Source organism: Choloepus didactylus, chromosome 10 (assembly GCF_015220235.1).
Source record: "Choloepus didactylus isolate mChoDid1 chromosome 10, mChoDid1.pri, whole genome shotgun sequence".
In the NCBI taxonomy this organism is placed as follows: domain Eukaryota; kingdom Metazoa; phylum Chordata; class Mammalia; order Pilosa; family Megalonychidae; genus Choloepus; species Choloepus didactylus.
Window position 1 is genome coordinate 75,648,846 of NC_051316.1, and position 26,894 is coordinate 75,675,739.

Consider the following 26,894-nt stretch of genomic DNA (forward strand, 5'->3'; position numbering starts at 1 on the left):
TACTGGCTGATAGTTTTAAGGAAGTGATGGTGTTCAGTTAAAGTACTGAAGATGGTGTGTGTGTGTGTGTGTGTGTGTGTGACTTTCCATAATGGGACCGTTATGCTAGTAACCTGGATAGGCTTTTAGGACATACCTGAGTGTATGGATTAGTAGGAACATCTAAAAATGGACTAAGGTCTAGAGCTTGGGGCAAGTGCTCACTACGAAGGCAGAGGACCCACTATCAGTTGCCACCTATCATTCAGGGTTTGGGTCACTTTCCTAGTCAAGTACAGGGCTTGGCTTGCTTGAGGTTAAATGGAAAATAAGGTGGTCAACATTTCTCTCTTTTAATTTAGCTAATAAGTATACATTGCCTAAAAATTTTCCTTAGTTTGACAAAAGGGAAGAATTAGGCATAAAAAGTAGCAGCATCCATATCTTTATTAATTAGTCTAGTCCATGCTAAAATGTACCCTGTAGGATTCTTGGGTTTAAGATTACAAACAAGACTGAATGCTAAAGGTATTCAATAAATACTTGTGAGCTGTTGATTTAAATGGTAGCATCAAATCAATAAATGGTATTTTCCCATTACTTAGGCATTTTAAAAACAAACTTATTCCTATTCTCTAACACCATGCATTTTCAAAAAGCTCTCAAGTCTTTCAACGTGAAAAAGAAGGGCAAATAGAGTGAGAAATGCTGATTTTCCAAGGTAGGAATCTAAGTAGCCTCTAATTTGTTCAGCTCATTCTACCTCACACATATCCAGTCCAGTCAAATGTCCTCTCATCCATTCTGCACAATGAATAGAACAGACAGACAATGCTTCATAAAGGTGGTGACTTTAATCAGCTGCAGCACTCAGACCTTTTCCTACTCTTGGTATAAGTTTAATCACACAAATGCCAGCTACTGCATTTTATAATTAGTAAGCAGCAATAGCGTAATCTGCACTTTTCATTATTTTAACTTTTAATTTAAATTGGAATAAAAAAATTTACCATAATCAATGCTTTTTCGTCTTAAAGCAGTAAAAGTGAGAACTCACTATTTAAGTCATTTCCATGTTTATTGGCTTAAAAGGAGCATTTCAAATATAGGTCTCTGTGTTTCATTATAAAGGTTCAAGGAGAAAAAACCTGGAAGGATTATTTTAAAGGTATCATGAGGAAGGGAAAAAAAAATGTATTTGTAACTGCAACTCCAATGTTTAATAAATGCCTTCTATTTCCATAAGAAACTCTCTAATTAACATATAATTAAGCTAGCTAGTAAAACACAATCCCTAGAAGTTTCGTGTATGAGGAAAATTCTCATACAACATCAACTCAGCATGGCTTATAAATAAATTGCCCTATATTTATAATCAAACATAAAAACATTTCCACATTTTTACTCAAAAAGAAAGAAAAAAGAAGATGAAAAATTAATTTGTTTTACATTAAGGGTCCCTACCTAAATTTATTTTGGTGTCAAACAACTGCAACTAGTGAGGGGGGAGGGAAGCATCCCTAATAATGGCAGGATGTTTATTTATAAAAACTATACAAAATTAGATTAGTTATGACATCAACTTACCAAAGTCCCCTGAAAATTAATTTTACCTTTGGAAAAGTATCAAAAGTCTTCAGTTCCAGAATAACAGTCTTTATTATTTTTGATCCATGGAGTTATAGTACACCAGATTTTCAAGCAAAAACATCAGATGAAATGCTGTACAATAAAAGAATCTCTTTTTTCCTGATAGCTTGGAATGTAAATGAAAATACTCCTTTTTTATTGAAGAAAAAAACTTGAAGAAAGTATTCAGTACTATCAAATACCTGTTAGAGTGGTTTGTCTGCTAGAATTAAACGTGGGCAATTGGTTCTACATTGCTAAAATTGCCTTAAATTAAGTCTTTTATTCTTTTACAAAAAAAGTTTCCCTAGGTCATTTCAGATCTCTAAGCCTTATAATAAAAAAAAAAAGTTATTCAGTTTTAACTAGTAAATCCACACCCACAGAAGGCATCTTCAAGACAGTACATATTTTAAAAGTGCATATGAGCAAAACTAAAATTTTTAAATTGTTAAAATCTAGGAACAATAATTTAATATTCTACCGTAAAACATAGTAGCCTTAAGAGCAACATGCTTGGCCAATCTTTCTTAAGCCTTTAGGTTTGGTGCCAAAATATTTCAAAATGAAGGAAAAAATACTGTGACTCTTTGCTAGTGGCTTCCAAGATATTAATTTGCAGACAAAGCTAAGTACTCTACTAACAATCTATCCAACTATATTTGTCATGAATTCATCAAACAATAACACATACATATAATATAAAAGTAACAAAAAACAATCATAGGTATCTTAGGCCTAAGATGAGTTTACCTAATAAGGGTTACATGAAAAATGTCATCAGACCCAAAATAAATTTTAGATACAAAATTATAAGATGTGGCTTTGTTCAAACACATCTAAAATTCAAATTCAAATTAAATAACTAAGTTGACTTTTTTACATCACCAGCTTTCATTAGGGCTTTAATAGCTCTTGCCCTCATCTCAAGTTCTAGTAGCTCCAGCTGCTGTGCAGAAGGCTGAACATCTTCTGATGGAGGAACAGTCAGGGTGGTTGTTTTGGGTTCCTTTGGACTGGACTCTGCCAGTCCCAGAATCTCATTCACACTTTTCTCAATGTCTTTCTCCAGATCATCTACTTGATCGGCTCCACTTTGGACTGCATTTTCTGGGACTTCAGGAGCTGCTGCTTCTTCGTTGCATGGACCTTCTATGTCACTGTCATAAGCATCTGCATTTATACTTAATACATCACTATCTTCTCCTTTGCCTGTAACAAACAAAAAAAAAGGGGGGGGGGGGGAGAACCATGTAACCCAAATGCCCTGGCCAAAAATTTCCTTTCTATTTATGATCAATAGTGCTGTTTTGACCCTACCCCCTCCATGAAGTCCCAAACACATTCCATAATCCTCACCCCACCCCCTTTGTCTATGACTCAAGTTTGAAAACAGATTTAAATTTTTATATATTTTTCATTCTAATTAGGTAGAACATGCAAATGGGAAATTTATTCCATCATATGGAATTCCATGATCCATTTTCCTAATTAAGATGTCATAAGTATTATATCACAGTGAAGCTTCTGCATTACAAAATGAAAGCTGTTATTGGAAATCTTTTCAATAGATTATTGCTTATTTTTGAAGAAGTAAAATTTAATTCTAGAAGGAGTTTAAAATATTTTGTTTTATAAACTACAAAAATAGGAAGACTATCAAGGGTAAGCTGGATACCACATGCATTGCCATTATCCCAAATCTTTTCATATGCTTTTTAAAACACTTTGTTCTAAATCAATAAATTAAAGGAGAATGCCTAAGGCCATTTTCTAAGATAAAATAAGTTTTCATCAAGAGAAATTTAATTAGTAAAGTTAGGACACCATAATTTTTTAAAAATGCATTTGGTATAAAACTTCTTTAAATGAATATAAATGCAGATAATAGCTCTCAACCACGTTGGCCTTGGACATTGCTTAAATCCAGACGTCATTTTAATATGGAGTATTCACTTATACCTCCAATTTGCTTATTGTTTAAATTTTTTAATAAATTTTTAAAAGAAGTAGTGATCCCTAAAATGTTAGCTATTTTGTAGGCAGAGGGGGAACTTACTTTAAAAATTTAGATTGCCAAATGAAAAATTCTCAGAATGTCAAAGGACAAAACAATTCTACTTCATTGGTTTTCTAACACACAATTCACTGACCTTGACTGATTTTCCTAATCCTTATAGTTCAAATAACACTCTCTACTCCAAAATTAAAGTGGAAAAGAATCAAATTACTTTGTGGTCTAGAATTGTAGAAATTTTAATTATTTGAGGCCAAAGAACATTTTATATATTTCCCTAAAGCAGCAAGTATTTGAAAGAGCAAAAAGAAAAATTACAGGAAAATATATTAAAAATATATTTTGTCTGAAGAAATGCCTTATATATAAATATTACAGCTTGAGACAAAAACAAATTCAAGAAAAGAAGTACTAAATTGTTCATAGCTAGCCTCAAAAAGTTAATTTTAAATTTCTTGCAGGCTTTAACATAAATTCTAAATCTGTACCTACTGATTCTGAATGAAAATCTGAAGGCTGTGTAAAAGATTTTAAAATGTAAGTTGCTGAAAACTATAATTTGTTTTTCAGGCTACGGGTTGTTGTTGGATAATGAATCAAGAGCAAAAATATAATGGGGGGTTTGGGCAGTGAGGGGAGGTTCTGAAAGTCAGGATACCAGAGTCCTAATTCTTACTCTGCCTTCAAGTATGTGATTTGGTACAAATTCTTTAACTTCTCAGAGTTTTCCTTCTGTAAAAATGAAGGCATCTTGTCCTAAAATAGCTCTATTACAATAATTAAGACTATATAAAAAATAAATAAAATGTTAATACTTTAAACTATTTTCCCTTTTTTTTTTCCTTCTTAAGTTTAGTTATCACTTATCTTTTACTTAATACATTCTTCACCTGGATAATAATTTCAAAAGAATTTCCTATTAGCAGCAGTAGACAATGAAAGATAAGTTACAAGCGAGCAAATCATGTTCTGCTAAATTTTTTTCACTAAACTTTTTTGGCAACAGATTTTCTAGAGAAAAAATATATATTTTTTAATGTCCAGGCATTATAACTGAAGCTTACTTATCATCTTGGGTCCAGAAATTGGTGTGTAATGACATAAGTATACAATCCCTTATATGCTAAATCACAAAATCTGAAGTAGCTACACCTATATGAAATTAACTTTCTTGAATCTATATGAAGGTAAATAAAAAACAGCTAAACTTAAAGATACTGTTGTGAAATAAGTAGAGATTCTACTCTAGCGGACCTTGAAGACTTACGTGGCAAATCTTTTAGTTGGATGTCACTGTTATGTCACCACCAGCCTGCATTTTCCAACAGACTGCAGAGATATATACATCATATACACATAGATTTTTTTTTTTAACTGGAAATGTATATTTTGTTTGCTTTCTTTTTCTGGGAAGAAGGTAAGAGCTTTCAAACACTGTTCAAGCGGCTAAGAACTATTGAGCTATAGATGCTCAATTCTTAATTCGGATCATCCTTTTTAAGCCTTTTCATATAAGCTTATTTAAAAAGTAACCACACTAAAGAACTTGGCTGCCCTGAGCTTCTGATAATAAAATCCTTATTTTATAAGGCTATCAGCACCAGAGATTTCAGGATCAAAATGTTTATATAGACAATCTCAATGTTTCAAAGGAGGAAAAATATGGATGAGGATCTTAAAAAAATTTTTTTCTATAAGTTTCTCTCAAACTTTTTTAGTTGGCAAAAGAGACCTAAGCTTTCTTTGTTTTTATATCAGAAACTATATATATTCTATCACAGAAGAAATGCTACTCTATAAATTTTGTGTACTCTGTTTACACGTACAGTTATCCAAAAGCCAAACATCTGAGTCCTCCATAACAAAGTATTGCTGAATACATTCATAGATTCCGCCTCTCCATTATAACTGCATCATAGATGCTGAAGCTTTGTAGAATAATATGCCTAAAATAGTATAGCATAAGGACTTTATTTCACAAATGAGAAAACAATTTAAGTGTCTTGAACAATATGACATGACAAATTATTTGTAGCTCTAAGGTTGTATTTCAAAGTTTTTCACCATTTCTCAGTCTTCATTCTACTGAATCATTTTTTAAAGCATTATTTGCAAACATATGAATATATTTCCAAAGCTAATTCATTCTCGTCCTTGTTATTAGGAAATTGTAGGGTTTATTCTACTGGTTATGACCTTCAAAGTGGATGAGGCAAAATTTGTACTCTTTCTAAAGAAGTAACTCTACCCCAAAACGCTCATTCAAATTTCTGAGTGGTCATATTCTGTCCCTTTTCACCCGACTCTGTGTGTGTGTATGTGTATGTGTTTATTTTCAGGGGACAGTGTCTATTGAAATTATGAGAATTCAATGAACATAGGAGTATCTTCAAGTTTTTACATGGGCTTAAAAGTCTGAATAAGAGTAACAAATCAACCCAAAAGGGTTTATTATTTTAACTTCTCTGAATAAAATCTAATTAGTAGTAGAGAGGTAACAGGCAATGTTATGACTATTTTAGTAAAGCATTAGGATTATTTTTTTCACAAAGTTATGTTCAAAAATTGCTTCAAAAACAATTAGAAATAATCGTATGGCATGATGGGGTAAAAATCCCTAAAAGGGGAAATTTAAAATGTTTCTATCAACTTGTGAAGTAAAGATGAGTGTTGGGTTTTAAAAAGCACTAGTATTTAACCCCATTTAATTTTTTAAGCTTTTCTAAAGGCTTAAAGAAAAAAGGAAACAAAAAAAGTTTTAGGCATGTATAATATTCAACAAAGATGTTGAAATCCACCAAGGAAAATAAGAGACAGGTGGGTCTGAAGTAAATATAAAATAAATAAAAACGTAATTAAAATGATAAAAAATAAAAATTCAGATTAGAAACTACAAGACATAATCAAAAGTGGCTCAGGGAAGAGAGCAAGCAGAAAACTTGATCCAAGTTACTGATGTCATGTAGCAGCAAAATAACTAAAGTAATGTTAATGAAATAAGAGGATATGACATATTCCTTACATTAATTCTACTTTTTTATATATTCAGTAAGACAGACATCTCCTAAAATACTACAGGCCATGTAGGGCAGGCACTTCAGAGAAAAGCAATACAAAAGAAAAAAATGGAGCAAATAACTTATGAGAAAGATTAAAGGAATTAATTTTAAAGAGCTTGCATAGGCAACAGTTACAGGAAGACAAACTAATAGTTAAATTTTTTTTTCAAGTAAAAAGTAACAAAGAATGCAGATTTATTGAGCATTCATTTCTTATGGTTTGATTCCCTGACCAACTTAATTACCAATGCACATTCTATTACATTTCCCCTGGTTTACATATTTTCAACATTTGTCTTTTCTTTCATTTTCCTGTTACCTTCTGTGCTACCAACTTGATTCATACTCCAAACTCTGCACCCAAGTAGCAAAGATGTTTTAAAATAACAAACCAATCCATCTAGACTGTAAGTATTTAGACAGCAAAATGAATCAATCACTACTCAAATTTACCACTGACACAGACAAATATAAATGGAATAATTTATCAGAGAAATATTTGTTTATTTAACTCAAAGAGGCATAGTTATGAACATGGGATAAAACCATAAAGGCAAAATATTCAGCAAATAAATAGAACATCCCAACATCTTTTAACTGATAGGAAAAAACATACAATTAAATAGGAACCCATCACTTTAAAAATAATATGCTTCCAATATATGCCATAGGAAAACTAAAATGCAATTCCCTTATTCTTATCATCATCTATAACAAACTTCAATGCATGAGATCTGCAGGGGTTCTCTTAGCTTGGTAATGGAAAACTATTTTATGTTGTAAGTTTGCTTTGTGTTACAATAACTTTTAAATAAAATACTCAATGAAAGTAAATAAAAATACAAGAATTATTAATCATATCAAAATATTTCAAGTTATAAATTTTTTTTTAATTTCAAATGTTATATTAGTATACTTAAACCTTGATGAGATTACAATCTATTTGCTAATAATTCAACTTATCTGAAATAGTTCTAACGAACAAAATGAAGGCATATTTATTGCTATGTGAAACTGCATTCCTGTGAAATCTCTTGATGGTGACTTATTAAATTAACCTGAGACAAACCATAGAGCATGAAGTATATAAATACCTTCTGAAACCGTGTTTAAGATGGCAAACTGAGCATATACATCTACTTCACTTCCCTGCCAAGAACCCACTAAAGTGAGAAAAAATACTTCAAAATAATAGCAAAAGAACTTCAAATTAACTGAGATAAAATTAAGAAATATTAGCTTTTCCTAAACAAAATACAAAATGGAGAACCCACAAAGAAAAATACGTAAAAGATTTCACTAAATATAAAATTTAAGATGTCTGATAAAGGAAATATACCATAAATAAAATTATGACAAGGCAGAGTAAAATAAAATATTAGCAAAATACATTTTTTAAAAAGGATGAACATAAGGATAGATAGAGGTCTAGGTATCAAGAAATAACTAAAAACATAAGCAAAGGGTAAAAATGGGTCAAGCAATTCACAGACTATGAAACACAAAGGGCCAATAAATATATGAAAAAATGCTCAATCTCACTTCTAATCAGGGAAATGCAAATTAAAACAACAAGAAGATACTACTTTTTACTCACTAGTGAAAAACAGGATTTTATCTATCTGAAATAAAATAGACCGGTTAAGATGGAAAAATGACCAAGATATATTAAGTCAAAAAAGTAAATTGAAGAGTAATAATCATATTCATTATAAAAATAGCATAAGTAGGTGACATCATCCACATGGCAATGTATGACATCCCCTGGAAAAGTCTCCCTTCAGAAACAATAAAAGGACAAATCCCACTTGCTTGGAACTCTGGAGGATGATAGAGACTGGAGAAAGACTCCAAAAACTATGAATCAAAGAAAATGAAAAAAAAAAGCACATCACAAAAAAAGGTAGAAGACCTAGGACCCAGACCTGCTGTCCAGACCCCTTCCCTCATAATGTCCCAGAAAGCTTAGGAGTTGCACAGAGGCAGTACGGCTGAGGACCTCCTGCTGTGGATTCAGAACAGAGAGCCACTCACAGCAGCAAATTAGAAACCCTCACACATCCAAGCACAGGGACCCAAGACTGAAGAGATTTTGGGTGAAACACAAGCAGCTGGCAAGTGAGTGCATACAAAAGGGCCCCTAGGAAATAAGAGACTATGGTAGAACTGTTGGCAAGAAGTATACACACTCAATGCAGTCTCTAATTGCTGGACCACGTAAACAAAAAAAAACAGACCTTTTTTGAACATCAGGATACCGTAATGAGGAAGTAACTGGAGGCAGAAAAGCCTCATGGGGAATAAAAGGGGGGAAACTGAACTGTTGCAAGGCGGGATGGGTTCCAGAACTGAAAAGTATAATGAAAAGGGGGCTGGATGAGGGATGGAAATTATACAGATCATAGCAGCTGGGAAGAAAATTCTGCCCCAAACCAAACAGAAAGATCAGGATTCCTGGAGAATGAACAAAGGAAAGAAAGCTTTCTCTGGAGGTGAAACAATTGCACATAAAAGGGCAATCTTAAAAGCTGTACCACATCTCTAGGGCAAGCATCAGGTACAGAAGACCTGAAAAAATCTGAAGTTAAATACGGGCTACTCTAAATGTCCAGGATAAGTTGGCCAAGTATCAAAGAAGAGGCTTTACATAACCAATTACAATAATACCCTAGGCAAGAGGGAGAAACTGACCTTCAGAGTTAGCACATCAAAATAATTGGATACCCAGACACCAGCTAAAAATTACATGCTATACTAAGAAAAGGGAAGATATGGCTCAGTCAAGGGAACAAATGAAAACTTCAGGGGAGACACAGAATTAGAAACAACTAATCAAAGAAGTTAAAACAAATCTAAATAAATTTGTGGAGATAGGAAAATATGGATAGAAATAAACTAACGGTAGAAAAGAGCTAAAATATATTAAGGAGACAATAGGTGAGCAAAAAGAAGAATTAGAAAGTTTAAAAAGAAACCTAACAAATTATGGAGATAAAAGGCACAATAGTGGAGATTAAAAATAAACTAGAGACATAAGACAGCAGATCTGAACAGGCAGAAGAAAGAATCAGTGAACTAGAAGGGAGGACAACTGAAATTATACAGTCAGAAGAACAGATGGAGAAAACAGAATAAATTGAGCAGTGTCTCAGAGTCTTGAGGAAAGCATGAAGCATACTAACATAGGCATCATGGAAGTTCCAGAAGGAGAGAAGGGAAGAGGGGCAGAAAGAATACTTGAGAAACCAGAGTCTGAAAATTTCCCAACTCTTATGAAAGACATAAATACAGGTCCAAGAAGCACAACATACCCCAAAAAGAATAAACCCTATTAGACCCTCAGAACGTTAAATGCCAAACATAAAGAGGGAAACCTGAAATCAGCATGAGAAAAGCAATTCATCACATATAAGGGATCCTCAATAAGAGTAAGTGCCAAATGCTCAACAGAAACCATGGAGGCAAGAAAGCAGTGGTATGATATATTTAAGGTACTGAAAGAGGAAAAACTGCCAGCCCAAAATTCTTTATCCTGCAAAACTGTCCTTCAAAAATGACAGTTAATAAAATATTTACAGATAAACAGAAACTGAGTGAGTTTTTTAACAAAAGACCTACCTTTCAAGAACTGCTAAAGGGAGTTCTTCCACTTGAAAAGAAAGGACAAGAGAGAGTAGCTTGGAGCAATGTGAAGAAGTGAAGATCTTCAGTAAAGGTAACTAAATGGGTAAATGCAAAACTCAACAGTACTGTATCCTCAATATAACTCTACTCTTTAATTCCAATTAGAGTTAGAATACAAGTGAATAAGAAATAGTCTTATTGCTTGATAATGGACATGCAAAATATAAAGAGGTAGTGTGGTACAAAAACAACATAAAGAGGGGAAACTATAGGATATGGAAGCAGAGAAAATGTAAGCTGTTGAAGTTAAGTTGGCATCTTTTCAAATCAGTTGGTTGTAGACCTAGGATGTATAATACAAACTCCAGGGTAACTACAAAGAAAGCATTTTAAAAATATACAGAAACAGAAACGAGAAAGGGGTTCAGGCAGATACATCACAAAATTTCAACTATATGAAAAGAAGGCTGAAATAAAGGAAAAGAGAAACAAAAAAGATATAATACATATAAAAACCCCAGGACAAAATGACTGAAGTAAGTACTGCCTTTACAATAATAATACTTTGTGTTAATGGATTAAACTCCCCAATCAAAAGACATATATTGGGAGAATGGATAAAAAAAGCACTATTCAACTATATGTTGTTTATAAGAGACTTATCTTAGACTCAAAGACTCAAATTGGTTGAAAGTGAAAGGATAGGAAAAGATATTCCATGCAAATAGTAACAAAAAGAGAGTTGTGGTAGCTATACTCATACCGGACAAAACAGACTTTAAGTCAATAGCTGTTACAAAAGACAAAGAACACTATATATTAATAAAAGGATCAAACCACCAAGAAGAAATAACAATTTTATATATTTATGCATCTACCCATGGTACCCCAAAATACAGAAGGGCAAACACTGGCAAAATTGAAGGGAGAAATAGACACTTTTTCAACAATAGTCAGAATCTTCAATATGTCACTCTCATCAATAGACAGAACATCTAGACAGAAGATCAATAAGGAAACAGAGAACTTGAATAAAATGATAAATGAATTAGAACTAACAGACATATACAGAACATGGTACCCCAAAACAGCAGGATACACATTCTTCTCAAGTGCACATGGATCATTCTCTAGGATAGACCACAGGTTGGGTCATAAAACAAGTCTCAATAAATTTAAGAAGTTGAAATTACAAAAGAATCTTCTCCGACCAAAATGGAATGAAGGTGGAAATCAATATCAAGTAGAGAACATATTCTTAAATACAAATCAATGGGTTGAAGAAGAAATCACAAGGAAGATCATTAAATATCTTGAGACACATGAAAACACAACATATCAAAATTTATGAGATGCAGCAAAGGCAATGCTCAGAGGGAAATTCATAGCACTAAATTCTTACATTAAAAAAAAAGGAGCTATATAGCTTAATAGCTTAACCAGATAGCTTAATAGCTTAACCAAATGAGTTGGGTTTGAGACAACTACATATCTCTTAGTAGAGTCTAACAATGTAAAAGATTAGTGAGGAAATTAGGAAGGCATCAACCAGTCCTCTCGAGAAATAATAACTGTATATCTAATTGGGTTCAAGGCTAGAACAATGGGTGAAGAACAAGCACAGGGAAAGAGGAAATCAACGGAGGACTTTATTGAGCTTGAGAGACTTATCCAGGGCATGGATATTCAGTTGATGCATGTTCCCTGTCATTCGGGAATTACAGGCAATGAAGAAGCTGATAGATTAGCAAAAGAAGGAGCTAAGCAATCTGAAGACTGAAAGAAGTAATTTTAATACTTGGGAACACTTGAGTCAGTGGCTGCTTGATACTTTTACTTACTGGTATGAAAAATGAAACTATGGGAGAGAGTAAGGCAATAGACATGGCTGGCACAATTTTTAATTAAATCTCAAAGACAGCATGGCATTCTATGAAATACAGTTTGATAAAAAGTGGATAGACAGATAGATGGATAGATAGAGAGATAAAGATTTATAAAATAAATTGACCATCCGTTGAGATTTGAGGATAAAAAAAACAGAAGAGACAAAATCAAAGACCTAAATGCACACCTGGGGGAACTAGAAAAAGAATAGCAAACTAAACCCAAAGCAAGCAGAAGGAAAGAAATAACCAAGTTTAGAGCAGAGATAAATGAAATAGAGAATTAAAAACCAATAGAGAGAATCAACAAACCAAAAGTTGATTCTTTCAAAACATAAAAGAAATTGACAAACCTCTAGCTAGACTAACAGCAAAAAAACACAGGGATACAAATAATACAATCAGATATAAGAGGAGGAGAGATTACCACTGACTACATAGAAATAAAAAGTATCATAAGAGGATATTATGAGCAACTGTATGCCAATAAATTAGACAACCTAAATGAAATGGACAAATTCCTAGAAACACACAAACAACCTACACTGACTCTAGAAGAAATAGAAAATATCAACAGACCAATTACAAGCTAAGTGATTAAATCAGTCCCCAAAATCCTCCCAAAAAAGAAAAGCCCAGTTCACAGATGGCTTCACAGGTAAATTCTACCAAACATCTGAAGAAAAGTTAATACCAATCCTGTTCAACCTCTTCCAAAAAAGTGAACCTAACTCATCCTTTGAGTCCAAAATCACCCTGATACCAAAGCCAGATGAAGATACTGCAAGAAAAGAAAATTACTAACCAATTTCTTTTATGAATATAGGTGCAAAAATCCTCAATAAAATACTAGCAAATAGAGCCCAACACCACGTTAAAAGAACTGTATACTTTGAACAAGCAGAATTTATTCCTGGTTTGGAAGAATGGTTCAACATAAGAAAATCAATTAAGGTAATACACTACATTAATAAAATGAAGGGAAAACAAATCATAATCCTCTTTATAGACACAGAAAAGGCATGTGATACAAAATCCAGCACCCATCCTTGATAAAAACACTTAGAAAACTAGGAACATAGGAAAATTTCTCCAACATGGTAGAGGGCATTGTGTTGGTTTGAAGCTGTATGGATCCCAGAAAACTACATTCTTAAAGCAAATCCACTCCTGTGGGTGTGGAATCATTGTAAATAGGATCTTTTGGTGAGTAGGACTGTAACTTAAGATGTGACCCACCTCATTCAGGAGGGGTCTTAATCCTCTTCCTGGAGCCCTTAATAAGAGGATGAAATTCGGATGGAGTAAAAGAAAGCTAGAGACAGAGCAGCCAAAGGCTGAAAGCAACAAAACCTGGGCGAGAAGGGAGAGACCAGCAGATGCTGCCATGTGCCTGGCAATGTGAGAGAGGAGTCCGGGATCACTGGTTGCCAGTCTTTGGGGAGAAAGCATCACCTCCTGATGCCTTGATTTGGACATTTTCACAATCTCAAAACTGTAAGCTTGTAAGCCAATAAATCCCCATTGTTAAAAGCCAGCCCATCTGTGGTATATTACATTTTGGCAGCTTTAGCAAACTAAAACAGGTATATATGAAAAACCTACTGCTAACATCATCCTCAAGGGTGAAAGATGGAAAGCTTACCCTCTAAGAAAAAGACAAGGATGCCCACTGTCATCAGTGTTACTCAATATTGTACCGCAAGTTCTAGTCAGAGAAATTAGGCAAGAAAAAGAAATAAAACACATCCAAATTAGAAAGGAAGAAGTAAAATTTTTACTATCTGCAGAAAAATCCACAACAAAGCTACTAGACCTAATGAACACATTCAGCAAAATGATGGGGTAAAAGATCAACATGCCCAAATCAGTAATGTTTCCATACACAAATAATGAGCAATCTAAGGAAGAAATCAAGAAAAAAATCCATTTACAATAGCAACAAAAAAAATGAAATACCTAGGAATAAATCTAACCAAGGATGTAAAGGATTTGTAAACAAATCTACAAAACTTTGCTAAAAGAAATCAAAGGAAGACCTAAATAAATGGAAAGGCAGTCCATGCTCATGGACTGGAAGATTAAATATTGTTAAGATTTTAATTCTACCTAAAGCAATTTACAGATCCAACATAATCCCAATCAAAATTCTAATAACCTTTCTTGCAGAAATGGAAAAGCCAATTATTAAATTTGTTTAGAAGGGTAAGGGGCCCCAAGTAGCCAAAAATCATCTTGAAAAAGTAGAATGAAGTTGGAGGACTCACACTTCCTGACTTTAAAACTTATTACAAAGTTACAGTGGTCAAAACAGCATGGTACTGGCACAAGGATAGATATACAGACCAAAGTACTCAAACTGAGAGTTCAGAAATAGACCCTCATATCCATGGCCAGTTGTTTTTGACAAGGCTGCCAAGTACACTCAATTTGAAAAGAACAGTCTCTTCAACAAAGGGTGCTGGGAGTCCTGGATATCCACATACAAAAGAATGAAGGGGGACCCCTATCTCATACCATATACAAAAATGAACTCAAAATGGATCAAAGATCTAAATGTAAGAACCAGGACTACAAAACTCCTAGAAGAAAACATAGGGAAGCATCTTTAGGACTTTGTGTTAGAGAATGGTTTCTTAGACTTTACACCCAAAGCAGAAGCAACACAAGAAAAAATAGATAAACAGCACCTCATCAAAATTAAAACTTTTGTGCATCAAGGACCTTTATCATGAAAATGAAAAGAAACCTAGTCAATGGAAGAAAATATTTGAAAACCGTATCTCTGGTAAGGGTTTATTATCTAGAATATGTAAAGAAATACTACAACTCAACAATAAAAAGACAAATAGCCCAATTTAAAAAAGGGCAAAAGACTTGAATAGACATTTCTCCAAAGGTACACAAATAGCACATGAAAAGATGCTCAACATCATTAGCTATTAGGGAAATGCAGATCAAAACCACAATGAGATACCTTTTTGCACCCACTAGAAGGGCTACTATTAAAAAAATAAACAGATAATTACAAGTGTTGGAGAGGATATGGAGAAATAGAAACACTCATTCATTGTTGGTAGTAATGTAAAAGTGTGCAGCCACTGTGGAAGAGTTTGGCAGTTCCTTGGAAAGTCAGGTACAGAATTACCACGTGACCTGGCAATCCTATATCTAAGTATATATGCAAAAGAAATGAAAACAAGGATTTGAATAGATATATGCACAACAATGTTCAAAGCAGCATTATTCATGATTGCCAAAAAGTGGAAGCAACCCAACAATAATATTCCATTGTATATATACATACAATGGAATATTATTCAGCCATAAACAGGAATGAAGGGATACATGTGACAACATGGATGAACTTGAAGACATAACGTTGAGTGAAATAAGCCAGACATACAAGACAAATATTGTATGCTTTCACTAATATGATATCAAACAATTAGACTAAGAAAACTCAGAAAGTCAGCATCTAGAATATAGGTTAACAGGGGCAGGGGTGGGGGTAGGGAATGGAGAGTTAATGCTTCAATTATACAGTCTCTATTTGGGTTGACTGTAAAGTTTTGGTAATGGGTGATGGTTATGGTAGCACAACATTGTGAATGTAATTAACAGTAATTAATTATATATTTGTAGGGAGTTAAAAGGAGAAATTTTAGGTTGTATATATGTTACTAGAATAAGAATTAAAGATAAAACATACGATTGTACATTACAATCAGTGAACCCTATTATAAACAATGGGTTATAAGTAGTAATACAATTATAAAGATGTTCTCCATGAATTGTAAAAAAAAAATTAGCTTAATTACTGTAGATTATTAATACTGGTTAACTCTGGGGAGGATAGAAGAAAATGTATTCCCCATTTTGAACTGAATTTATGTATTTCTTCAATATTTTATAAGAATATAATATTGTAAACAGTTTAAAAAGAAAAATGAAATTACAGTGTTAGATAACAAGACAGGGTATCATTTAAAGACCAGAAATTTTGAAAATTTTCTACAAAATATAAGTAGACAATATTAAATTGACAGAAATATGAAAGCAAAGCAAACCACAGCAAAAGACACCACAGGTAAGTATATACCTTTCTTAGAGAGTCTTGTAATTAAGGAAGAGTTGGCTGTGGAGCAAACAGCAAGATAATTACAATTAAATTCATTCAGAATAGTTAAGCCAATTGAATCTCTCCTTTTTCCCTCCCCACCAAAATGCCCAAGCACTCTATTGGAAGGCCCACCCCCTCCACTTACATTAAACAGAGAAATGTGTTAGCAAAATATATCTAAACAACTGCTGAGGAAATCCAAACCAGCTACCAACAAAAGCCAACAACAATAAATGAAGGGCTAAAATGAACAAAGGAAGAGAGAAAGAAAACTCAGGGGATCAGAATATAATCCATTGGGGGTGTGGGAGAGGAACAGGGGAAGGAAGTCTACAGTCTTCTTAGAAAAGACTGAAGTGGACAGTAGACATGGCAGCCATAAAACAAACATAGGTTGCAATGAAAAATGACCAAGAACAAGAACTGTTGGAATTTAGAAATATGGTTAAAAAAAAGAAAGCATTCAATGGTTGCTAGAAAATAATGTTGAAGAAATCTCTCAAAATACAGAGCAGAAAGAGAAAGATATTTAAATATGCAATTTAAAGTTAAGAGATAAGGATGAATGATTCATGAAATCCAACATCAACCTAATGTAATTATTTTGAAATTTATTGATACCTAATAATATTTTCTGCTAGTAACATCTCCATGCTCCACAATCTGCCCATCCAAAGAAGGTGTGCTCAAATTCATTATCTACTTCAGAAAACTGTCATATTTCCTGCGGCACTGCTTTTGCTTGTTTAAATATAAATATCAGCTCAGAAAAACGAGAGTTAGGACTTGATTCCAATTTTAGTTAACGTGAACGTACATTTTATACAGCCATCATTAAGCAGCTAGTCATTATCAGTATGCAAAAAAAAAGTGACAGTATATTTCATAAGACATATAGAGATCCTACATAACAAACTAGGAAAAGTCTGATTGAAGAAGTAGGAAAAATAATGAGAACTGCTATTTTCACCTAATTCTTTCCACAAAAGAAAATATGTGAAATGGAAATAGTGGAAACCTTTGGAAAAATAACTTTGTCACCTTAGAGTTCACGATAGTGAAGGTGAAATCACAGTTGAAGGGAGTCAAAAAGCTCCTTATGTTTTTGAACTGGTCAAAGAAAAGGTATAATTTCATGGAGAAGGATAGTTTAAGAGTATAGAAAGATGCTCAAAAATAAAACTCTTTCCAAACATTAATTATCCAAATGAGGAAATATCCAAAGAAAGGTAAGCTACAGAGGAGTCTCTGTGATGACTCCACATTTTACAAAGGGCACATAATCAATGTTAACTTTAAGATGCTTATTGAACATCTAATAAGGAAGTTGGATATGCAAGTGTTGAAAAGAGGTCTGAATTGCAAATATAATAAATTGGTACACTGCCACTCTTGAAACTATATAAGATCACCACATAGGGAATGTACAGAAGAGAAAATGTTCACATAATTAAGACCTGGGGCACTTACCCTTTAGAAGTCAGGAAGAGGAGGAACATGATGCAAAGGAGAATGAGAAGGAAGAACCAGGGGAAAAAAGTGTAAGAAAGCAGTGTATCAATGATGTCAAATGCTATTGGTAAATCATGATGATAATGGAGCAATAACCAGTGGATTAGTTGATGGCAAGAATTTACTAGAAAGAAAGTGATTAGGGAGAGAGATGAAATAACTGCAGGGAGGCATGGGATCAGTATACAAATGGAGGGGCTGATCTTAGCAGCACAGAGATTGATCCATTTCAACAGGAAGGAAGGGAAATATATAGGTTCAGATAAAGAGGAACATGAAAAATTTATTTACATATCTGTTTTCCTTGGTTAGACAAGTTCTTTTTATCCCTGGTGCCTAGCAAAGAAGAGTAAGTTTGTTAGACAAAGGAATCAGCTTCAGGATTTGAAGAACTATCATTTAGAGATCTAAAACTCATCCTATAATCCAAGACACAGAAGGACCAATGAATAGAAGTTACATAAAGGCAGACAATGATTCTATATAGAGACACTTTTACCGATCAGGAACAGTCAGGAAAGACACTGAAATGATGAGGCAGAAAACAATAATGACAACATTAATGACAGAAATAATTATAAGAGCTAATATTTATTGAACACTTTACTATGTACTAGGCATGTCTCTAAAGTACTTTACATGTATTAAGTCACTTAATCCTTATACCAACAATGAAATAGGCACTCATATTTATGATTCCTATTTTATAAATAAGAAAACTAAGGAACAGAAAGTTTAAGTAACTTGCCCCAGTTCACACTGCTAGTAGGTAGCAAAAACAGAATTCAAACTCAAGTTTATTTCCAAAATCCTCATAGTTAGACATTCTATACTGCATTCCAGATCTTAAGAGAACCAGAATGACCATATATTAGAATGATGAACCTGATTCAGTCTGAATGTACCTTCTTGTAGGTCCCTTAAAGCCATATCAACAAAGATGTAGGAGACTCCAAAATAAATAACTTAAATAAATAAAAGTTTTAGTTATCTGTAAACTCAGTATGCATCAACTATATGATGTGGCAACCAAAACTGCTAATTAAATCATAGACGACATTGCAGTATATAGAAAAAGTTCCAGAATTGGTAACAAAATCTGAATTCAAGCCCTAATACTTACTAACTTTCCTTCGGTAGAAGCACTTCTACGTAAGGAGATACAATTCCTAATGAACTAGATGAAAACAGAATGATTGAAAAGTGTTGTGCTTGCTTTAGCAGCAATGTGCCAGTTTGAATGTATTCTGTCCCCCCAAACACCATTATCTTTGATGTAATATTGTATGGGCAGAGGTATCAGTGTGTTGATTAGATTGTAATTCTTTGAGTGTTTCTGTGGAGATGCGCCCCACCCAACTGTAGGTGATAACTCTCATTAGATAATTTCCATGGAGCCGTGGACCCACCCATTCAGGGTGGGCCTTGATCAGTGAAGCCACATAAATGAGCTGACAAACAGAAGGAACTCAGTGCAGCTGTGAGTGACATTTTGAACAGGAGCTACAGCCAAGAGGGACACTTTGAAGAATACACTGGAACAGAGAGGAGCTTCAGCTTACAGAGACATTTTGGAGATGGCCTTTGAAAGCAGACTTTTGCTCTGGAGAAGCTAAGAGAGGATAAACACCCCAAGAACAACTGAGAGTGACATTTTGGAGAGAAGCTGAAGCCTAGAAAGGAACATCCTGAGAGAAAGCCATTTTGAAACCAGAACTCTGGAGCAGATGCCAGCTACATGCCTTCCCAGCTAAAAGAGGTTTTCCAGACACTATTGGCCATCCTTCAGCGAAGGTACCCTACTGTTGATGCGTTACCTTGGACACTTTATGGCCTTAAGACTGTAACTGTGTAACAAAATAAACCCCCTTTATAAAAGCCAATCCATCTCTGGTGTTTTGCATTCCAGCAGCATTAGCGAACAAGCATACACTAAAATTGGGACACTACAGACAAGATTAGCATGGCCCATGTATAAGGGTGACATGTACCTCTGTGATGTGTTCCATACATATATAAATATAAATATATATATATATATATATATATAAGTATACAGTGTTTTTCTAAAGGGGACTATTATGAATTGAATCATGTTCAAGCCCTAAACCCAGGTCCTGTGCATGTGAACTCATTTGTAAATAGGATCTTTGAAGAATCAGGGTGGGCCTTAGTCCAATATGACTGGAGTCTTATAAACAGAGGAAATTTGGATGCAGAATGAATAGGAGACAGAATGAGACAAATGGTCATGTGATGGAAGCAGACTGAGTTATGGATGTGAGCAAGCCAACATCAAAACGCCACAGACTTCATAGAAAGTATGATCCTGCGCCCCTTGATTATGGACTACTAGCTCTCAAGCTATGAGACAATAAATTCCTGTTGTTTAAGCCAACCAATATGTGGTATTTTGTTACAGCAGCTCTGTCAAACTAAGACAGAAATCAAAGCATTTGATGAAGGTTTGGACTATGTAACCCCTGAAGTTCCTGCCCTAAGAGTATGTCTAGGGTCCTGTGAAATATATCACAGGATAGAATGTTTAAAATCAGTACAGTTTAAAGAATCATGGAAATAAATATTCCTTTGAAATACTGAATAAAATCCCTTGTAATTTCATTCTCAGTACAAATGCAGGGCATTATACATTCAAAGACCCTGATAGTATACCTTTTATTTAATCCAGAATGTCTCACAATTAAATCCAACAGAGGAGCCTTCAAAAGGTACAGAAACAGTATGGGCTAATCTGCTGCACGAAATATAATTTTCACCCTTTCATTCAACTACTACGTATAGAAAAAAAAACAAATTAAAAAGCGGGAAGGATTCTATTTGGTGTCATTTGCTTATAATAACTTGTGAAAAGGCTCAAAGGAATGAGGAAAGAAATCTACATTCTTAAGTAGCACTGATGGTTATACCACAACACTACTTCACCAGTTGCTGACTGGACATCATTTCTCCCGAACAAATTTTTGAAATCCTCTAAAGAACTCATTAAAGCTCATGTTCAGATGCTGCATTCAGTGAACACTTGTTTGTTAGAGCCAGTCAAGGAGATATTCAAGAACTAAGAAGAAAGGAATTAAAACACAAACATTTAAAACAAATCAGTGATATGTATGTTTCTCTATTTCCAACTCCATGCAGCCTTGTTAACGCTTTCTTTTCAGTGTCCTCCACAGCTCTCTAATACTCAGGCCTGCAGTTTATGTGTTCAAAGTAAAAAGCAGTCCAGAGTACACTCTCCAAGCTGGAGATTTCTGTAGCAGCCATGTAAACCTCCTGGCCTACAAATGCTGCTTAATTAGCTGACGATCTTCATTATCTCTTCATTTACAAAGCAAAAAAACTCTCTGATGACATTTTTCTCATCTTTTTAATTTTGAAAACTTGTATTTATTCCTTCAGCTGCAGTTGTGAAGTTCATTTCAGCAAAACTCAATTCTTTTTTTAACTGCTAATTCATTACTTTATTCTTTTCTTCCAGTGCAGTACTACTTTAGAACAATAAAAAATTAGTAGGATTTTTCTACTTATCCCTCACCTTGAGGATTCAGGAATCAGATGGTCTCATACAGTTTTATATTTTTAATGCCTTTGCTAAACGAGGCAAAATTTCTCATATCACAGTTTTTAAATGATAAATTAACAGTCTAAAAGAGTGATTTCAACTAATTTATCTACATAACCCATCAGTAAAAATATTTTTAAGCACCTGTCCCAGTATATATTTTTATTTATTTATAAATTAATATGTACTGCTACAATAATAAATATTTGATTAGAAATTTTTAAAGGGAGAGACTTAAATATATATCTTCATATTTACTTATTTATTTTAGAAGTCCTGGTATTTTTTTCCTGAAAACCCTGGGTATGTACACACACATACTTTGGTGACCACTGGTATGAAAGCCTGAAAGAAGCCCATAAAAAATATTTAATATCTATTCTTAGCTTCTGTTACATAACTAAACCGTTGGCAAGCAAACATTTTTCCCCTATTAAAGTCTATCTTTCAACTTTTTGAAGCTTGTCAACAAGATAATATTGTCAACAGATAACTATTTAGGCTATCATTCAATCTTTTTTTTTTTTTATCTTTTTTCCTGCTTTCTTACAAAAGTTAGAACTTAATTTAACTACTTCCTAAAGATTTAGTCACATTTAATTCCCTAATAGAATAAAAAAATGTAGAGATAACAGAAAACAAAATTTTGTATACTGTCACTCTCCTCCCATTAAACAACTTAAAAAAATAATCACTCCTCCCAGTGCACAGCACTATGCACTGGTCTTCATAGAATCTGACAGCTAGAAAGGACCTTCAAGAAAAAGGCCAATCATACAACTGCTTGAATCTGCTCTACAATAATGCCACCAAGTGGCTGTTTATACAACCTATGTTTGAATGCCTTCAATACAATTTCTCAGAAGGCAGCCCATTGCATTTTCTGATACTTCTAACTTATCTGAAATAAATAAACTGAACCAAAATCTGTCTAATGATAACTATCTACTGGCCCTATTTTATTCTGGGAGCCATATGAGAACAAGCCTAATCCCTCTTTCATTTGATAGCCCTTCAAATAGTTTAAAATAACTATTATAAACCTTAACTCTTTTCATCAACCTAAATATCTACACTTCTCTCAGCTATTTCTCTTACATAGTTTAAAAAAATTACTCTTGACAACTTCCAAGAATGAATGCAAACAGAAGAACTTAATTCTTGAAGTTACAAAGGAGAAAAAACTTGTAAAACTACACATATCCTCAGATGTAAACTTTAAGGCAATAATTTAAATAGGAACCAACAGTTTAATACTGCTGAATGTCTTGAGTCAATTTACTTACTTTATAAAGTCTGTAGGAAGCAAATTCATTAAGATTTGTTTGAAATTTTAAAAATATTTTCTCTGCATAATATACTTCAGACAAATAGCAGTGTTCATTTTTTTAAGCTATAGTACAAATAACCAATTTAGAAAATTAATATTAACTACCACTATTTTAAAGCAGAGCTAAGCCTTTTCAGTGATACAAGACCTGAAATTCTCTAGGAAAATAACATGGGACACAAACATATGCACACAAACAGTTATATTACAGAGCAAAATCATAACTGATCTTACACCACCACTGCCCTCTGACTGATAATTTATTATTTAGGAAACTAATCCTAACAGAAGAGTTTCTATTTTACCACAGTACCAATCAACCAACAGATTATAATATTTACATTCAAATAAAGTTTGCATAGTGAAGGTAGTTCTTTAGGTTATTAATCCAACACTTAAAGTATAGTGGAAGGTAGTTTATAATCTGATACTCATCTTTGGCACTGCCAGTTTTATAAATGATACCTCCCGTCAACAAGTTGAATGCAACCAGCACTATACAAAATAATTTCAATTTCAATTTAACAAATTCATAGTTAGTACTTCTCAATATTTTAATTTTTTGGAAGCTCAAAAAACTAGAAGTGTAATTTTAAAAAACTTATCAATATCATACACCAATAATAGGTTATATAATAAGATTTATTTTAGTCTCTAAGAGGAAAGGGAAAATTCTATGTTGCTTTATATTCCGATCTACTGAACATGGCTTACTTTCATACTAAATAAGCTTCAATGAATATTTTATATGGTCAAACCATTAAATAAAGTAACAGAAAACATATAAGAGCATCATATTTTGTTTTGATTAAGTTCACTGTGAACAAGAATAGCTGGTTATGCAAGAAAAGTTAAAGATAGTATTAAATTGATTTTGAATGTTTTGCACATTAAAAATAGACAATGTTAGTTCATTAGAAAAAAGGCAATAATCTTTATTGAGCCTTAATAGGATTTCTATTTCCTGGGGTACCACAGCTTCTTGGGCAACTTCAAGCAAGTTACTTACTATCTGGTTCAGATTTCAGCTATATTAATATTCATCTGGATTATCAGGGGCATGTTCTACATAACGAATCTTCTAGGCAGTTTGTTTATCCCTTTATACAATAAAACATCTTATACTTTAATCATTTTATAGACATTTTTCTAAAAGACTAGCTTTTTTCCTACTTTCTTAAACAAAAGAGTTGGAATTTAATTTAACCATTTCCTACAGAGTCAGTCAAATATGAGCATAAATAATTGTATTGCACAGTGGTACTGCTGTGTTTTGATCTTAACGTTTTTTCATCTCTGGCTGCTATCACTTAATGATGCCATCAGTGTGTATTCTTGAGGTTTCTCATTCCTATGTGAGAATCTGAAGCTGGTCTATACTTTCGTATGCATAAAGGCCTCCACTTTGTGACAACTGGCCACTGTGAGGTCTTTTGCTCTCCCTCTTTGCCTCCATGGCTGAAAAGCACAGCAAAATAGGCTGTTGATACTGAGAAGGGAGTTGTGAAGAGCTCTAATTCCAAGTACCTGCACTTGGGAGTAGAAACATATCTTCCCTTAGAGGGCAGCAATGGCTAATTTGTACAATATGGTTTCCATTCCTCTTCCCTCAGGAAGTGGAATCAGCCTGCCCATTTCAACTTTTTCTATATATTATATGACGCTCACTCCTCCCCAGATGATTTAAAAGCATATCTTCCACACTACTTGTTCATCTGATTCAAAGGGTAGAAACAAAGGGAATAAACAATAGCAATGTTGTCCAATTATACATGAAGGGTAAAAGTTCAGCATAAACTAAAAATAGGACTTTTGACTATATTATATGAAAATGATGTGTACATAGCAGGTATTTATGTATATAAAAATACATGTAATTGAAATTATGAATATAAGTTTATATATTAGAAGAAAAGTAAAAAGAAATTTGATCTTGCTATCTATGGGGTTAACACAATAGGACTTTTGAAAAGCACTGGGGATTCTCAAAATCATCAGAAATATCTGTAGTCCTCAGAACATATAAATTAGAACTAAAGAAAAATCTAGATTTTGTTCTCCCTACATATAAACTGAACTAATTATAATATTAATTATCCAACTTTTATTTTTCACTTGGCTAATAAGCATTAGTAATACATAGTTAAAAACAAAATTCTGGCTAAATAAACTATGCCAAATAAGGTCCTATGACTCAAGTTTTAAGAAAACCATTCTAAGCCATCAAAGATTAATTGCTTCCATAATAGGTAACACAATTCTCTTGGCTGCAATAAAGTCACACTGCTCTAAATTTTATCTAGAAAAAGGAAAAATATAAGTTGGCATTTGAATAACTAATAAAATGTACTGTACTCTCAATTTTTGCTACTAGGGATGAGAAAAACCAAAAAAGGCATTTTGAAAGATTAGCCCTTAATATTCTGGCTCTAATAAATTACAAATTATTTACTTCTGCTAACTGGTAATACCAAAAACTACTGATTTAGAGAAAACAAGAACAGAATATCTCTGCAAAGAAAAAAAAAAAAGTTACTCTATAAAATTTATCATTTCCCTCCCATACAACCTAAAACTACCCAGTTAACACATCTCCAATATCCTACAATTGAGGATATGTAATAGAGATTACTGCACTAAAACTATTCAAGATGACTTCCTGTTGGAATCTGTCACTATACATCACTGAGTAGAATCCAGAGGTTAATGGATATGCTGAATTGAAGGATGTATTCTTGACCCTTTTGATTGCAGGCAAAACAAATTATTTTCTGTTTCCCTATATGTAAAATGGGGGTGAGCTGGAACACTGTGAAGATTTATTAGTGGTAAAATACTTCTAATCTTCAGGTAAATGTCATACAAAATTAAGTTCTTGAACCATACCTTGTTTTAACTCCAATTCAGGTTGCTTGTTCTGGGATGAAGTAGAATCTACACAGATGTCTTGTCTGAGGAATAAAAATAAATACATTCATTAAAATTTTGAAACTACAGTAAATCAAATGATATCTACTGTTCAGATTCCTATTAAGTTAGACACTTGGGTAGACACAGTGAATTCTTCTAAGCCTCCAGAGTTCAACTTAGTCCACTCTGGAAACTCAGAAACATATATACAGGTGTCAGAAGCAGCAGCTATACTTGGAAAGCAGCTACACTTTCCAAGGGACAAACCTGAAAGGTATATGGAGGTAATTTCTTCCTCCCAAAACTCTGCAGGGTAGCTGATGGAAGAAATCACAACTCACAGCAGTTTCCAATAATTTTTCAAATTCAACTGTTAAATTTAATGGGTACTTCGGCATTCAAATTATTTTATATTCATCTAATTTCATACCTCAACTACTTTGATGTCTACAGTCTGTGGGAAATACATATTTTATATGCAATATACATATGTAATCAAAGTAAATGGATTAAGTGTAACATGCAAAAAAATGTTTCAATTCACCATGTTCTGCAACAAAGCTACAAACTAAATAAATGCTCCATCTTAGAGGGTGTTATGTCATCTTCATATTAATGTAACAAATAGTTTTCAGCAAAAAAATCAAGAAATTGCTAATATTCAAGTGAGAAAAGTAACAGTTTTCTTTAAAAATAGGTATTTATTACCTATGAGAATTTTCATGCACACCCTAACATTAACATACTAGAAATATTTAGGAAATTTTCCTAGTCACAACTATTCAATCAACAACAACAATTCCCTCAAATAACCAAAGGGTGTGTATGTGTGGGGGGGTGGGGGGACTTGTGATCATTTCCTTAAGAAATTTACCATATTGTTTCCATTCAATATACTGACACTTATATGTTTTATATATTTATATGTTTTGTTTACTATTAAAACTTTACTAATACAAGCAGAAACTCAAATACAGACTCTAGAATGGTTTGAATTTAGTATTACTTAAGACATCTAAGAGATTTATAATTGAAAAGCCTCAGTTTTTTATGTCTTTCTGTCTGTCATCTACTCGGATTTTATTCTTTTGCCAGAATAATTGATCAGCAGATCCCAAGGAGGATAGCAACAATACTCCTTGGTGATTCACGGACAGATTAAACGTCAATATAGTACACTAGGAGCTTTGCAAGGAATAAAGTTTAAAAAATGTGCTACCTCAAGCCTTGCAGTCAAATTAGATT

The 26,894-nt window shown here is 33.4% G+C and overlaps 1 protein-coding gene and 1 non-coding gene across 2 annotated transcripts in view; one reads left to right on the plus strand and one right to left on the minus strand.

The window, feature by feature from the left end:
• Window positions 1–1,619: 1,619 nt before the first annotated feature.
• Window positions 1,620–26,894, minus strand: part of CAAP1 (caspase activity and apoptosis inhibitor 1) — a 67,338-nt gene continuing 42,063 nt past the window's right edge. Inside the window, exons 5-6 of the mRNA XM_037797978.1 lie at window positions 25,626–25,690; window positions 1,620–2,820 (exon numbers count right to left, since the gene is read on the minus strand). Coding sequence (XP_037653906.1) covers window positions 2,474–2,820; window positions 25,626–25,690 — 412 coding nt within the window. The 3' untranslated portion in view covers window positions 1,620–2,473. The remainder of the gene's footprint in view (window positions 2,821–25,625; window positions 25,691–26,894) is intronic.
• Window positions 19,741–19,844, plus strand: LOC119505846. Its single transcript, XR_005210881.1, has one exon. It is a non-coding gene; the product is annotated as a U6 spliceosomal RNA (small nuclear RNA).